The sequence below is a fragment of the Candoia aspera genome, chromosome 4 (genome assembly GCF_035149785.1).
Source record: "Candoia aspera isolate rCanAsp1 chromosome 4, rCanAsp1.hap2, whole genome shotgun sequence".
NCBI classification, from domain to species: Eukaryota; Metazoa; Chordata; class Lepidosauria; order Squamata; family Boidae; genus Candoia; species Candoia aspera.
In genome coordinates, this window is record NC_086156.1 from 80,118,916 (window position 1) to 80,136,482 (window position 17,567).

The 17,567-nt window shown below is 41.9% G+C and overlaps 1 protein-coding gene across 1 annotated transcript in view; it reads left to right on the forward strand.

Annotated features, from left to right (window-relative positions):
* Positions 1 to 1,057: 1,057 nt before the first annotated feature.
* Positions 1,058 to 17,567, forward strand: part of KCNH4 (potassium voltage-gated channel subfamily H member 4) — a 56,824-nt gene continuing 40,314 nt past the window's right edge. Inside the window, exons 1-2 of the mRNA XM_063302000.1 lie at positions 1,058 to 1,133; positions 13,616 to 13,849. Of these exons, the coding sequence (XP_063158070.1) occupies positions 1,058 to 1,133; positions 13,616 to 13,849 (310 nt within the window). The remainder of the gene's footprint in view (positions 1,134 to 13,615; positions 13,850 to 17,567) is intronic.

Sequence of the window (17,567 nt, forward strand, 5' to 3'; positions counted from 1 at the left end):
AAATGGTCAGTCCTGACTTTTCATAAAGGGGGATTTGTTTGGGTAAATATGGATGCAGCGATTGTTTGTTAGCCTGGGTTTCAGCTTCAGCATTCAGTGAGACCCTGCTTCTTTAGCATGAACTAGTCACCAAGCCAGAGCTTTCACACAAGTTAGCCCAGAAGTCTGTGTTGTGCTTATGGTTCCCCGACTCCCCGGGCCACAATTTCAGAGAAAGAAGAGAGAGAGAGAAAGGGGCACGGAGACTTCTTAGTGGTGGCACAGCCCTGGCTGTGAAAATCCAGCACCGAAAAATTGCTATTCTTCCATTTTCTTAAGTTGCAAATAGAAATAGGACCTGACTTATGTTCTTCTGATGGATGATGGCATGAGCATCTCGTTGTGGTCGCAGAACGAACAGGTCAGTGACAAAGGTAGGAAATGTATTCCCCCAACACAGGAAGCTTAGCTTCCTTTGAGGCTTGTCCTATTGTGTGAACCCAGAGAATGGGTTAATTGCGTGCCCGGGTTAAGTCTACCACCTGAACACAGCCAGCGGGGCTATTGTTGCACACGCTGCCTTTTATTTCTACCTTTTGTGGCTACCCAAAGAAGGGAAAAAGAAGAAATCTGCTCAATTAATCTACCCGGTGCCAGCTCTTTTTGGCTCCGAGGGCAAGGCCACTCTGCCCAAGGGGTCTCCACGTAGTTTGCACGCGGTGCACCGAGAGAAGCGCTTGAGATGCCGCTCGTGGGAACGCGCGCGAGCGAGAGCGGGCGCTGAGATCTGGGCGGGATCCCTCCGGATCCCTCCCCAGCCCCGCCGTCCGCGCCAGCCCGTTAATTGCACGGCTGGGATTAGCGGGGAGGGAAATGACAGCCGGGCGGGCGGGCAGGAGGCGGTGAGGCTCTCAGGCAGCTGTTTCGCCTCGCCGTTCCCCTCGCGCCAGCCCCGGTCGGGACGCGGCGCGCCCCCGCCCCATCTCGCCCCCCCCCCCGCGGCTGCGCCTGGACTCTCGCCGCTGGCCAGCAGACCCCGCGGAGGTAGCGGGGCGCCGATGGTGGTGCCACCGCCGCGATGCCGGTGATGAAAGGCTTGCTGGCCCCGCAGAACACCTTCCTCGACAACATCGCCAACAGGTTCGATGGGACACGTAAGTGGCCTCTGGAACTCCCCTCCACTGGGAAGAGATCTCGTCGGCCGGGGTTGTGTGTGGAGGGCGGGCGGCAGAGCTCTGCGGCACCGCCCTGGTCCCCTCGCGGAGTTCACTGGAGGGAGCGGGCAAACTCTTGGATTTCTCGCTCTCCTCCTTTCCTCCGCACCCAGAGAGCCTTTTCTCCCCCTCTCTCCCGGACGCGCCCCCTACTCTCGCTTGGAAAGTTGAAACACTTGAGAAGAATAGGGGAGGGAAATCGGGATGAGGGGCCACCTCACCTGAAGACACCCCCCCTCCGTCTCTTTGAGCGTCGAGAGGAAAGCCAGATTTTTTTTTGGGTGGTGGTGGTGAGGAAGATACGAGGTATGTGCTCCAATCCCAGGAACAATGACGGGCTTTCCGCGCCGTTTCCTCGCTTCTTCCTCCTGCGCCCTCCCGGCCCGCTTTGTGCGCCGGCTCTTCCTCCGCCCGTCTCCCCTGATTCCCCGCTCCCGAGTTAACAAAGAGCCGAAAGACCCTCTTTGTCTTTCTCCGAGCGGCAACCTGAGATACTCTCACCCGTCCCTCCCCCATCCGGAGAAGGTCGATATTTTCGGGAGCGGACAGGCCCCTGCAGTTGTAGGACAAGCCACCCCCCCGGCCCCCAGTTTTGGCTGTTTAGCTGAACCCCGTCCTTTGGCTTTTCAGCCTGTCATTTTTAGGGGTCACGCAATAAACAGTCGAAGTTATTTACTTGCGCTCCCTGTTGAACTATGCTTGTTCGCACGTGTGAAAAGAGACGTGTGAAAGGAGACGGGAGGAATGGTAAAAAAAAATAGAAGTCTTTTTTAGGCAAGCCTAGCTTGGGGAGGGGAGCCGGAACATTTTAAATCTTTCTCCCTCCCCATAAGAAGTCACACCAGATCTCTCTTTCCTTAATGCAGTTAAACCATTGGCTGACCTCAAGGATCGTGTGTATTCACTCCTCAATGGGATGAGCCAGTTTTGCTGAGTTTAGGATGAAGGGAGGGAGTCTGCCCCAAAATCTTGATCGGAGGCCACCCTGCTCTTTTCAGACCCAGAAAATGTGGGTCTGTCTAGGAGAGTGCCTCTGAGTATGTGCAGTAGAGTTTTTCTTTCCTGGTAGGTGATGGTAGAAAAGATGGTCCCCCCTCTGGGATTAAAGGTACCATTGTGGTCTTTGTCCCTCTTTTTCCCTCCCCCCTCTGTCATTGGGGCATGTTAAATTCTAGTTTCCAGGGGGGCAGGGCCCCTTCTCCACCTCCTTTGGTAAAGCACCAGGTACGTGGGTTTTGAAACAACAGCCCAAGGTGGGGCAGAGGGCAACCTGTAAGTAAGGAGTATGAGTTGCACCCATCACTTGCTTTAAGAACTTTTCAATTTGCTATTCTGTAATCTCCGTGGCTGTGAGAACCTTTTGCTTTTGAAACTTCTAGAGCAATGTTGCTCAACCTTAGCAACTTTAAGCTGTGAGGACTTCAACTCCCAGAATTGGCTGGAATAAATTGCTGACCTTCTTAGATGTTTTAAGTGTGATAACTGGTCAGACCTGTAAACTCTCTGGAAAACAAAAGAATGTAAGGCACATTTAGATCCTCTGGTCTAAAGTCAAGGTTGTACAGACTATACAATATATACAACAAACTTGTAACAGCAAGTTTTCAGCACTGTATAAACCAACCAATCAATTTTAAACGCCAGTGAACTCTTTGGGCTACCCATATCTTGTATCTCCATGTCCAGGAATTACCTCTCTGGAAATGAGAACTCAACTTTTAAACTACTGTCCACAATATGGGGGTTGAAGTTCACACTATCTAGATGTCATTAGGATGGGGGAAACTGATTTAGACCTTCAACCCCTTAATGGTCTGTTGGTCCTTATTTTAGGGCCAGCATATTTGGGTTACAAATCTGGATCACCGCTAGATGGCAGCCAAGGGTTAGAATGTTCTTTATTCTTTTGCTGCCAATCTAGTGGTGATCCAGATTCTTGCAGCCCAGATATGGCAGTCCTACTATAAGATGTCTTTTACAACTATGAGCCCTTTATATAGCAGCACTTCGGGAATCAGCAGTGGAATTGCCTAGAGGGCTCTGGTTGAGTAGTTTTCCGATTTTGTCTCACTCTGTTTCCTTCTAATGGCTGCCTAGATTTTTTTTCAGTCTAGTAGCCCTATTTTTTTTTCCTTTTTGAAAAAAAAATTCCATATGCAAAGTGATAAATGGTTGACTTCGGTTAGTTTTATTGTACCTGGACTCAAACCCTAGAACGTGTTTTCAAGCAAAGGCCCAGTTGGATCAATGTATATCAGGTTTCACTTAACCAAAGTAATTTACCAAGACTCCATCCTTAGGCATATGAAACTATTAAAAATGGTCTGGAGCTTTTGCACAGAACATTATCCCTCCATTACTAGATAAATGCTCATATATGGCATAAGAAGTAGACTATCCAGGACATACGGAGTCTTTTCAGGAAGAAAACACCTCCCCACTTTTGGGGGAGATGGGCGGTAGCAAAATTTGAATAATAAATAAATATATGAATCAATAGCACTTTGCCTATATGCAAAGCTCATTTTAATTCTCATTCATTAGCACCAACACAGTCATTCCTCTATATTTCAGGCTAATAGGAGGAATTTTTAGGCAAACCCTGACAGCAAAGACTGGTTGTACATTAAAAATTAAATAAATAAAAGAAACACGGGTAAGAAAGTGCAGGGATTAAGACTATGTCATATGAAAGCTCTGCCTCCTTATTCTAGATGGGTTTGGGATTGGTGTAATAAATAAACTTCATTTTACATGTGCTATAAATGGTATTCTATTCTTAATTTAAAACCCATAAATTCCTGGTTTGGGACATTGATTTAAATTAAGCATAGGATAGTCTCTTTTCCTTCCCTTTCTTACAACCCACTTTGCCTAGGTGGAAGGATGTGAACAGAAAAGGAAGGTGTAGCAATCATGCCTGTTTTAAAAGAAATATCTAAAATGCCATATTGTGGCTAGAGGATTTTCCCTTAAGAGGATTCTGATGGTGTGGATTGGGCTGGGGTGTGAGGAGAAGGATTTAAATGCTTTCAGAAAGATCAATGGAAACTAATTCAGCATTTTATTATGGAGACTGACTTGGAAATGCTTCCATAAGGAAAGGTATCTGGGTCTCCCTCGCTCTTAACCCCAATCCTGCATTTTATCACTACCTATCTCTTTGTTCTTCACTATACCCACAATGATCTGGTGCAAATATCTGAAAAAGAGGCATTTATAATTAACTTTTGTAGAAGAGAATGTATATAATGACAATATACATCTTAATTATATAGTTTTTCTAGATCTCGGCACAGGTGTTTGGTCTGGGCTAAAGAATGCCCTGTACAATTAGGGCAAGTCAGAGGACACATAATCATGTGCAAGTTTCAGGGTTCTTTGGAATATTTTATCATGTAAGATCATAAATAAAGTATCTTCGCCTGGACTGAAGCCACAAGGATGGTTCATATTTGTAAGTTCCCTTGCTATCTAGCTTTCATATTCTTCTGGGCTGCCAAAAGAATCTGGATTGCTATCAGTTAAACAGAATGAGACCAAGTAGGGTGTAGCAATGAAGGTGCTGGACTAGGAGCCAGGAGATCCAGATTCTAATCCACTCTGGTTATGGAAGCTTACTCGGTCAGTGGTTCTGTCCAGTTCAACTTGGTTTTTGTGGGAAAAGATAGGAGGGAGTGTTATGTATGCTGTCTTGTGCTCCCAAACAAAAAGCAGAATATTAACAAAATAAATACAAGGAGGGTCCTTGTCTAGCACCTTGGACAGCTCCTAAATACACTCTGAGGAGTTTTTGTGTGGGTTCTTACACTGTGGTGTGAGAAAAGGTGCACATGTGCTCAAATACACTCATTTTGCAACTTATATTCTTGGATGACTCTTGTATTTGAAAATGAGTTCGGGGAAGTGTGGGAATGAAGGCTCAGACAGAGTTTAGACAAATAACTTTTAATGGTTTGGAACACAGAAATCAATAATGAAGAGTGATTCTGATGATCTATAAAATATCTGCCATCATACATCTGAGAGCAGGAGAGAGGGATTGTTGGTAATATAAGTGAGATAAGGTTAGTCCTAGTCAATTTTGGAACTAAGCCAGGAATCCTGAGTTCCTGCTTGTACTATGAGAAGGCTGATATTTAATGAATTAGAATAAGGACATTGGAGAACCAGGGCTCTTTGCTTCTATCTCCAGCTTGTGCATGTTGGTTAAAGCAGAAAATGATGGATGTCCAGAACTGACTGTTCAAATTCACTGTAATTGGGGAGCTCTTTCAAGGATCATGCATGGTTGCTGCATATTGAGGGATTAATATCAATTTCACAGACTCTGTGAAATTCATTCATCCTGGGGCTCAATTGCTTTGGATTTTCAATTCACAAACTTCATTGTGTCCATCATGAATGGCTGTTGTTGGATTATCTCCATCACAGAAATGTCATGTCCTCATGACCTATCCAGTGTTATAGAGCCTGGAATCTGAATATCTGGGGCCTGTTTTTGGCAAGTTCCTTCTGTCTTAATTTGTCCATTAGAACTATGTGGATCTTAAAAAGAGATGCAAAGTAAATAAAACACAACATTTGATCTGGTTTATCTAAGCTGGAAAAACAAAAACAAAAACATCCAGATTTCACAGATCTCTTCATCACACAGAAGGAAAGATTTCAGAATCATAGAAGTATAGGCATGGAGAAGGAAGCTATTACTCATACGTTTAACCAAATGTTTTGCATTTCTTGACAAAATATCATCCATCCTGCCCTCTGATGCCATTGCTGAAGCTTAGCAGATTAAGTTCTCTAGATGGGAGATCATCTGAAAAGGGTCATAACTCAGCATTAGGGTATTTTCTTGCATGCAAAATGTTCCTGGTTCAAACCCTGATCTTTTCAGATATATCTGGGAAAGACTTTGATCTAAGACACTGAAGAGTTGCTATAAATCTCTGTACAGTGAACTGAGTTAGTGATCTCACTTGTACATAATTATGGACTTCGCTGGGTTTTGTATAACATTTACTTCCATTTCTACTTAAACTAGAGCAAGAGCCAGATCCAGAGGAACATCACCAATGGCAAACCAGTTTCTGCTTGAGGATCTTTAGCATGAACCTATCATCCCTTTCTTCAACTAAGACCCATAGTTGACCTGCCTCCTAATATTCAACTAATATCCACACCTATAACTTGAATATATGAGGTTTAGCCCTCCATCTTTTAATGTGATAGCCTTTCTAATATTTGAAGAGAAAATTATGTTTCCCTTTAATCTTCTGTTCTCTGTATAAAACTTGCTTAGATCCTTCAATCTTTCCTCATAGACCTTCCCCGTGCCCAATATATTTTTCAATTTGTGTACATCCTTTTAAAATGTGCTACTCAGCTCTGGATACAATACTCCCATGAGGTCTGACTAACAGAGAACAAAGTGGGGCCATTATCTCCAATAAGTTGAAAACTAGGTCCAAATTCTCTTAAAGCAGTCTAAAGTTATATTTCCTCTTTTTTGCAGCTGTTTCATGTTCCGTGTTCATGTAGAGTTTGTGATCAACTACAGTGCAAAGATCCCTTTCACATATGGGCTGCTGCAGGAGCTTCCTGCTGTCATCAGAATGACAATATCATGCTACAAGCTCCACCCCTTTTGTACATGTGTGTTATGCCACAATGCATGTACAAAAGGGCAGAACTTGTGTCATAATGCTGCAATGTTGCTTTTGACATTCTGCCTCCTGTCACCATGCAGATGCCATTGTTTTCACATAGGTTATTTCTAAATCAGCTATCTCTAGTTCTATATCTCTGCATTTTCATGAAATCATGACTGTCAGGATGAAATGGTCAGTTTTCACCAAAGCTCCATTACTTTAATTTTATTGGTGAATGTTTCTCTATTAGTTAAGATCAAGTTAAGTTAGATGAGCTGTTTTTTCTCCATCTTCTGAAACATAACACCCTGCATTCCAAGTATTATCAGTCTCTGAGCTCTGTGAAGAATCCATGATGCACAGATAATAACTAAGGCCAACTAAAATGAAGATATTTCACTTATAAGTTCATCCATCCTGTCTCACTCTCTCTTCCTGATCCTTCCACTCAGCATTCTTCTATAGGTGAACCCCAAGGAGTTTTCTGTGCTTTTATTTGATACAAGCTTATAAAATATAAAGGAAACACTTGGGCCTTAACTGTTTATAAGCCTATTACCAATTCTACAAATCTGCAGCATAAAACATTATTTTAGTGTGTGGAAGTGACTGCTTTTAAGGAGTGACAGTGATATTTCATGCCTAAGACAAAACTGAATATAGCTGCCAGTTCCTTATTTGCTAATCCTATTCATTACAGCTGAAAATGCAATCTGAACAAAGAGTTAGAACTTGAACAGACCTGTCATGTTAAAATAATTTTTGGATTGTCCCCAAATAATATTTCTAGATTATTGGGAGAACTCCAGTGATTAGATACTTTTTACTGACACTCAGCCTGAAAGTTCATTGGGGTCCCCTTGGATATGGAGCTTACAGGCTACAGTTCTGGTACCTATACAGGCAGTCAGTCTCATGGTGTGGGAAGAGAGCAAAAGAACAAGAGGATGTGAGCATGATGTTCAGGACCATGGAGAGCGCACATTTTAATACGCAGCCATCTAAGCACCCCCCTAATCCTGCAGTCTAGAAGCCAAATAGTAGACTTAGCTACAGATGCAAACTATGTTTTGACAGACACACACATACATTTTTGCCCCTCCCAAATTAATCCAAGCTCTGACCTGAGGTGACTGCAAATTACACTCCTACTGGGTTAGGATAGAATGGGAAGGAAAGCCTTTTTGCCAAACGCAGAGGAAAGATCACGAACCTGAGGTCTGCTCAGTTAGGCCCATAATTTCAGATGCATGTCCAATCCATTGTGTAAAAAAGTGCAAAGGCTCAAAGTGTGCATGGAACTTATATTCTGGAGGGATAGATACACTGAACATACACCCTGGCCTAGTTATCCTTCTTATGAGTATCCCCTGCCCCCAAATATAAGATCAGCATAGAAAACAGAACACAGGGCTGAACCCTGGTTCTAATTTAACCCTGGTGTAATGGTGGTAGAACCGATCCACTGCAGCATTGCTAAGCACTAGAGCAGCGTTTCTCAACCTTGGCAACTCTAAGATGTGTGCCTGGGGAATTCTGGGAGTTGAAGTCCACACATCTTAGAGTTGCTGAGATTGAGCAACACTGATCCAGCAAGCGCCCTCCTCCACACAACCCCATGAATTCCAGAGTCTAAAATAATTTAACATCACTACAGCATGACAAGGTCACCATGCTTTTATCAAAAGAAGTTAAGCTAGCTGCTACCACCATCCACCTTGACGTTTCTTTACTCTTCTGTGGATGCACCTGATTCTTTGTACAGTAACCTGCTTTGAGTGCATAGTTTGTTTGTTTTTTAAGTAATACAAATCTGCTAAGATTTAGTTTAAATACATGGCTCAAAACACACACATTTCCCTAAGTAAGTCTTAGTGTATGAGGTGACTTGCCACGTGTTCTTTGGCAGGGTTTGCTTGAATGCATGAACATTCAGCCTGCGACTCACTATGTGTGTTTGAAAGCAGGGTGGGTGGGGGATAGGAGAGAGAAAAGAAAAATAGGAAAGCCTCCTGCTCAAGCCTTCCTTTCATCCTTGGAGATACTCGTACACACATATAAACACACCCATACCCATTCATTCATTATCCGAATTTTATTTCAAGTGCGCATCTCTTCTCACCACCAGCAGGGACAAGTGTTCAGTATCTGACCCTAGCAATCCCTGAATTTTTCCAAAGCAGACTGTACACTTAGCCATGACATTCAAAGACACTTGCATCAGGGCAGGCCTGAGAGGTTCCACCCCTGGGGCACAGTGTGTGCAAAGCACATTTCTTGGATTAGGATAGGGAGTCACCCTGAAAATAAGAAGCAGTGCTCCAATCGCTATTTCCCCAGAAGGAGAAAACTGTCATTGTTACAGATAGATTCCTCATTTGATCATCTATCTCCCTGCCACTGGGCTGCCATTAATACCACTAAAAGTCTGCTGCCCTGTTTCACCTTGGTAGGGAAACATGTCTGTTAAACAATCAAAGTGTATTATTGTATATTTACAAAATTAATACCAGTTTCTGTCAAGGCCAGTGGTCTTTGCACTGGCTTTGATAGAAACTGGTATTAATTTTGTAAGTTTCAGCTTGCATGCTATTGGTCTTTACAATAAATTAAAGCTTTTCCTTGGAGAGAAATTGACTGGGCGTGTCTCTGTTCTGGTGACATCACACTCCCAAACTCCAGACAATCTTTCCCTCTGGTTCCTTGTCTTTGTTAAATAATGCTGTCAAGATCAGAAGCCCTGAACTGGCTGACTCCAGTTTGACGGGCAAAATAACATAAAACAGGGAAGGCATGACCGCATCTCTAGATGCCAAGACAGGTTTTTCTAAAAGGAAGTGCAATCATCATACATTCTGGAGTTCTTTGTCAAGCCTAATTTCTATAATATAGTTACAATAGACTAACATTCTAAATACCATGGAATGGCAACCTTGTTAATTTCCACAGTGTCTTGTTAAAGTGTAATTATAAGACATTTAGGGAAATAGCAGCTGCCCATCACTAATTATAATGCCGTTCTTTGTGAAGGAGGTGCGGCTGGCATCAGCAATGTTCTGTGTACTAGTGCTGGGCCTCAGCATCATCAAGTAGCAGAGAGACAAAATGTCCAGTGTAAACAAAAGAGATTTAGTCAGCTTTCAAAAGCCCTCCAGAGACCAGCAGGCACAGAGGAGACTCCCTAGGCTGGGAGCACCACTAAGCAGGTGACACAACAAAAACAGGCCTGAATTCTAATTCCATGAGAAGGAAATAAAAAGCAGCAGAGACTTTATCCTTTATTCCTGACCTTAAAAATGCAGAGTTCTGTGGGAAAAGGCCTGTAATGAAATGTGGGATGGAAGATATTGCCACATCATACATGAAGGTTTCTGATGGAGAATTGCAGTGAACCTCAATACTTGGCAAATATTGACTTCCGGTGGGGACATGGCAGACTGAACAGCTGTGCCCGCAGGCTCAGTGGGCAGAACGGACAACACAGCAGTTTTCTTGGGCTCAAGCAGGTTTTTCCTGAAGCCCAGGAGTGTTTTTTGGAAAAAAGAAAACACCTGGAATCACCCCATCTGTCCTCTGGACGGCTTCTTGCAGCCAGAAGATCACAAATAGTGTTTGCGCTCAACTGGTAAGAGCTAGCCGGGAGGCTGGGACATCACCATTTCCAAGCTGTGCTGTAGCCTTAAAGGGACACTAAGACCAGCCACCCCATTTAGTACACATACCCCAAGAGAGGCTTTCTACAGCAAGGAGAAGCAGGTTCTCTTGGTGCTTATCGTTATTTTTGGGATCAGTTTTTTTTAAAAATCTTTTTAAGTTTTGGACTTTGTTTTCCATCCAAATATTAAGGAGGATTGAGAGTAAATAATTGTCTCCCTGTTATTATTTTTGTACTAAATTTGAAGATATTAGTATTTTCCTACCCGTTGAATTGGCTGATTTGAACTTTCAGTTTTCTGCTTCTACTTTCCCTGGGGAACTGTCTGCATATCTCACTTTTGCTTGTGTAAACACATTCCAGAATTCTTTCATATCTTCAACTTTCACTGGTTAAGCTCCTAGGGGGTGCCATAGTCTACTGCGTGAGACATGGAGGATTTTAAACAGACTTTCTCTGACTTCCAACAAGATTTTAAACAGATTGTTTCTGATTCCTACCAAGTTTTTATGCAAGGCATTCAGGACATTGTGGAAAATATGAGGTCTAAAATGTGTCATCTGGTTGGGGATGTCATGGATGAAACTGAGGAATTTAACAGCGACAGAAATGTCTCTTCTAAGGGTGAGATCAGGATTTCTCTTGAGATGCTGGATGAAGATTGGATAGTCGAGTTGAAGAAATTAAAGGGAGAGATCGAGTTGCAAGCCATAAATGAAATTGATCTTCTGATGGAATACCATGAAAAAGAAGAGGTCATTATGTATGGGAGGTCTCCTGAAGAGAAGTCGGAGTTCTTAAGAGGGGCAGTTAAACTGTTTGATTTTTTTAAGAAAAAAGCTCTGTGCACATTGTGGGGATATGTAAATGCTCTGGTTTATTTTGAAGTGGGATAAGGGTTTAAGAATATTTATCTGGATTGCTTTAGGGTCTGTCTTTTATCTTTAACAATTTGGATTAAGATTATTAAGGTATAATAAAAAATAAATGTCTGGTTTTGAGTTTAATATGATTAAGATTATTAAAATTGTTGTATTATCAAGTCAATGGCAGACAATTTGTATGTTTTTTAGTTTGATCTTTATTATAGTAGACAGGAATGTATAGAATAGTAGTAGGAAGGAAATAATTAAATAAATGTTATTTTGTGGGGGGGGAGTAGATTAGGAGATATATATATAGTCCAGCCCTTTCCAGCCAGTGATAGGATTTCCCAATGTATAATACATACATACATACATACTGTACATAGATAATACATTGGGAAATCCTACCAGTGGCTGGAAAGGACCGGACTAAAAGACAGCACTGAGGCACTAATCATAGCAGCACAAGAACAGGCACTAAGCACCAGATCCATAGAAGCAGGGGTCTACCACACTAGAAAGGACCCAAGGTGCAGACTGTGCAGAGAGGCCTCAGAGACAGTCCAACACATAGCGGCAGGGTGTAAGATGCAGGCAGGAGCAGCATACACTGAACGGCACAACCAAGTAGCTGGCATTGTGTACAGGAACATCTGCACAGTGTATCAGCTAGACCCCCCCCCCCAAGTCAAGATGGGAGATTCCACAGAAGGTCATGGAGAATGACAGGGCTAAGATCCTGTGGGACTTCCAGATCCAGACGAAGAGGCAGGTACTGGCCAATCAACCAGACATTGTGTAAGTAGACAAGGATCAGAAGAGTGGTGGTGATAGATGTAGCAGTGCCAAGCGACAGCAATATCAGGAAGAAGGAGTATGAGAAGCTGGAGAAGTGCCAGGGCCTGAAGGAGGAACTAGAGAAGATGTGGAAAGTGAAGGCCAAAGTGGTCCTGGTGGTAGTAGGGGACTTGGGGCTGTGACTCCCAAGCGGGAGCTCCCAAGCAGGGCTCCAACAGATCCCAGGAGCAACATCAGAGCTCTCTGTCCAGAAGAGTGCAGTGCTAGGGACAGCTAAGGGACCTGAGGTTGAGGAAGACACATGCCACCCATGGGGGGTGAGAAGGGAATTTTTAAAAAAAAATTTATATTCTTTAAATATAAGGGGAAGGAGAAACTGTATTTAATGGTTTTTATAATGTGCCAATGGAATGCTTTATAGAAATAATGTGATTTTGGTATAATATAGAGTAAGGGATTGATTATAGAATACTGTTGTATATCCTTGCTGTTAAAAGTCGGAAGTCACCTCTTTTTGTAATTTTGAAAAAAATTCTCTTGTGTTTCTACACTTTTTTAGTTTTTTCTTTTTTTTCTTTGTGGTTTTTTGTTTTTCTGTAGTTTTTATATTTGCTTGAAACTTAATCAAATTCTTATAAAGAAATACTTGGCAAATATTATTTGGACTGTGTTCCTGCTGTATTATCCAAGGAGGGACTGGGCACTGCATCTTGTCAGAAGAACAAAGGCAGAATAGGAACCTGGCCTTGTGCCTTGGAAAAAACTGGGTTCTTTAATTATACTTTCGTGAGGGTAGGGGGCAATAAAAGATCAGGGAGGTCTGCAGGGAGACAAAAAGTCAAGATACTGGATGCAGCCACACAACTGAAGACTGCCCACTTTTTTTTACATGTGATGCATATTAAAAAAAGGATGGGTCTTTCATGGGCACCCTCTGGATTTTTTTACATCTCCCCCATGGATGCCCCTGGCAAAGCTCCTTAATTTGTGCTCAGAGATGCTTTTCTTTTTTATGCATTTTAATTAAATATCTGGCTGGAAGCAGTTCTTAAGACAGCCTTTTCTGACCTGGTGCCCTCCAGAGGTGTAGGGTAGGGATTAAGGAAGTTGAATACATCTGGAGAACACCAGCTTTGGAAGGCTGTCTTAAGACATTCAGTGCAGTTGCCAACAGCACTTTCATACACGCACAGTGTCTTTCATCTCCTCTCGACACAGAGATTTTGCAGGCTTTTGAAACAATACCATCGGAAATGGTAAACTGATGATTGGATGTGCAGTCATTTATTTAGCCAACAGCAGGGGCAGGGGGGCACCTTGGCTTCACTGTTGGAAGACAGCATTCCATAAAACCATCTGGGGTTGAAATCACAACTAGCACTTGATCCCTCAGCTATTTCCAGGATGATGTATTAATTCAGGGCCACGTTCTTTCTTCTGTGCCTTTCACAGATAGCAACTTCCTTCTGGCAAACGCGCAAGTACATCGTGGCTTCCCCATTGTCTATTGTTCAGATGGATTCTGCGACCTCACTGGTTTTGCCCGAACAGAAGTCATGCAGAAAAACTGTAGCTGCCGCTTCCTCTCTGGCAGCGAGACCAGCGAAGCTGTTCTGCAACGCATCGAGAAGGTGTTGGAAGGAAAGCAGGAATTCCAGACAGAGGTCTGCTTCTGCAAGAAGGGCGGTGAGTTTTGGGAAGCCCTTTCAGGTGACTCTCTTCTCCTTCAGAAGGGGACTGCAAAGGACATGAGGACAGCAGGTTTTAGAACAGAACCTGAGGACATCCAGCTCAGAGTTTTATCTGATGTGCCGACACATTTGCTGTGGGATGAAGAGATGCAGAATTCCTTTTGTCCTATATGTAAAATAAGAGCCCACTGTGTAGTTTTGTATGAATTCTGCAACTGCAAAAACAGTCAGTAGTTACATAAGTCAGGGTCCTCAGAATTTTAGCCTTCGTATTTTAAAGGGAGAGTTTCTAGTCTGTAAGTCTGCCTGGTAGCCTATATACTCTAAGTTTCTGCTTTTGCTCGTAACCTGCCAGAGTGGAAGGAAGGAAGGAAGGAAGGAAGGAAATTTTAGTGCTCAATTTGCATGATCTACTGTATACAAGTTGTAGAATTGTAGAATGGGAAGTGGGATGGATAGGGAAATGGTTCACAGACATTGATGGGCAGTGCAATTTAAAGATGGCTTGACCGAAATAGCTCGTGGAAACCACAGTGCATCCAAAGCAGAACATAGATTGCCAAAATAGGAGGTAGAGGTAAGGTTTCCAGACCCTCCCCCGCCTTGGTGGATTTTAGAATTTAATTCCCTTCCCACTGAGGCTGCATTAGATCATAAGCCTGAACAAGTGGGCTTTGCCTCCAGGAATTCCATAAGCACCACCCACCCCTGGAACACCCCATTAAAGAGCAGCTCCCTGACTCGCTGATGGGAGGTTCCATGTGCAAAACAGGGAAGGCAAAGCCAGAAGACAAATCCCTGGTGATGGATCTCCTCTCTACTGGCACAGGGAGACTTCTGCAGTATCTGAACCCTTTTAGATGACAGAATTGGGGGAATCCTCTATAAGTGGATTATCTGGATTGCAGAATAGACAATGTCCTGGAGTTTAATAGGGCAATGCAGAATGCACAATTAATTGGTTTTCCCCACAACCCTACGAAGCAAAGTATTTCCAGTGGAAAGCCAAAACAGTGTTCCAGTGTGAGCCCAGGATGCCCATTTTCTTTAAAGGCAATTTGAGATGATGGGTTTTGTGGCTTCTTAAATGACAAAGCCCCTAAGCAGCTTGGGCTTTGCAAACCTCTGAAATGAATTCTCAGTGTGGCTGTTCTTAATCCATCCTGGTGCCAAAAGCAATGATTATTTCACCTCTGTGCTATATTTAGAGTTGAAGGATATAGGCAAAGATCAGCAGGATGCCCCCTCCAGATGTTTTAACTACATCTTCCATAATCCATTGTCATTAGAGCGTTGGCTGGGTTTGAAAAGAATTACAATCCAAAAACATCTGGAAAGGCACACAGAGATTCAGTTTTATTGGCAGCCATTCTTTTCTAATCTAGATTTTATGAGGTCATCAAATGCCCATAAAACAGGTCTTTTGCTGCTGCTAAGAGATCGATTCCAACTAGATTTCCAAGTAGCTACAAGTTTCCAGAGACCAGAACCACTATTGTTTTATATATATAATTTTTATTAAAGATTTTTTAAAAGGAAGATAAAAACTAATACAAACTGATATAAAGTAAGAAAAAGAAAAAGAAAGAAATTAAAGAGAAAGCTAAAAGTGCAAGAAAGGGAAAAAAGTAAGAGAAAAATAGAAAAGAAAGAAAAAAGATACAAAGTAGCTTCTGATCTTCTTTGCAGCAGTTGGAAGTACAATTATAAATTTACCTCTTATCTATGGTTACACCATAACTCTCTTCTTTCTATAACCTATCCTGTCTAAGCATCAAAACCATAAATCTTAACTTCATTTGTTTCTGTTTTATGCAAAAAGTCCATAAGGGGTTTCCATTCAGCAATAAATGTAGATATTGCCTTTTCTCTGATCAAAGGAGTCAATTTAGCCATCTCAGCAAGTTCCATCATATTCACCAATTATTCCTCCATTGTGGGTAATGCTGACTCTTTCCATCTTTGTGCATACAATAATCTCGCTGCAGTTCTCATGTACAAAAACAAAGTTCCATGACTTTTTCCCAACTGTTTGTCCATCAATCCCAAAAGAAAAACCTCTGGTCTCAATTGTATATTAATCTTCAAAATCCTCTGAATCAGTGTATGTATTTGAATCCAGAATTTTCTAGCTTTTTTACACATCCACCAAACATGATAAAATGTCCCTTCTTGTTGTTCACATTTCCAACATAATTTTGAAGTGCCTTTATACATTCTAGACAATTTCTCTGGTGACAGATATCAATGGTACATCATTTTATAAAAATTCTCCTTAAGATTATAACATAGTATAAATTTCAACCCTTCCAGCCACATAGTTCCCAATGTTCCATCTGTATATTACAAACATTTTAGCCCACTTTATCATGCATTCTTTCACTTCTTCTGTTTCAAATTTCAATAAAAATATATACACTTTAGCAATAATATATCCATCGTTGATACACAATTCTATTTCAAACTGTCTTATGAAGTTCAAAACCATAAATTCTTTTCTCTATTTTAAATCTTTCTAATAATTGTAAAGAAGACAACTATATCCTTCTGCCACCAGTTCTTCTCTTGTATTAGTTTTTTTCTTCCTTTTAAAAAATCTTAATACAAGTTATACACAGACACACACACCCCTGAACCACTATTTTAATAAAAGCACTTAAAAGAAAACACTTTATTATCATTATTAGTTGTTGTATCTATTTATCCACTGGTTTACTTTCCAGTGTTTGAAATAAGACCAAGTTGCAACTACAATTAATATTTATTTATTTAGAAAATGTATATGGCTGCCCATCTTGAATATATAACTCTGGGTGGTGAGCAGTCAATTTACAAAACAAAAACAAAAACAAAATGACCAAAATTAGAAACAATCCAATACTTAGAAGAAAAACCAAGGCCCTATACAGCAATTTTGCCAAACAAACATGTACCAGGCTCCCTTAACGTCCTGGCCCTAATGCCTGGGGCAAAAGTCAGGTCTTCATAGCTTTCTGAAAGGCCCAGAGGGTTCGGCCCTCTCTATCTCAGGTGAGATTCCTGTTCTATAGGGCAGGCACCATGACAGAGAAGGCTTGCTTCCTTGGCCCTGCAAGATGACACTGTTTAATGGAGGGGACCTGGAGCATGCTCACCCTGTCAGATCTGGTGAACTGGACAGAAACCCTCAGAGGTAGATGGTCGTGCAAGTAGATGAGTTTTCTACTGAATGGAACAGAACCCCTCATGATAAACAGTTTCATTTCCATACTCCTAGTGCATTATAAAAATCTCAGGTATAAATTTCTCCAGAAAGATTGCTATAGACTTATCTTGCTTGGCATTCTAAAGAATGTTTAAAAATGATAATTGATTCTTATGAAACAGGCCCTGTAAATTAGCCACTTCTTGAATGCATTATTTACTTTCAACCCTGCCTTAACATCTGTAATATATTGTTTATCAGAATTTTTAATAGGAGTAAATTCTAGTTCTTTGTGATACTTTCTCATTCCACCACTTTCCGATCTATCACATCAAATCTCTGCTTCAGTTCCAGAAAGATCTGCTTTACATTATACATTAAGATTCTTAGGATAAATTGAAACATTGTGAAAGACTGTAAATCACGGGAAAGAGATTTTAAGGTGATAATCAACTCCATACAACTTTCCTTCCCTGTTACTTTCGAGGGGCAGGGAGGGGATCAGGAATAAATTCAGCTGAAGGTAAGG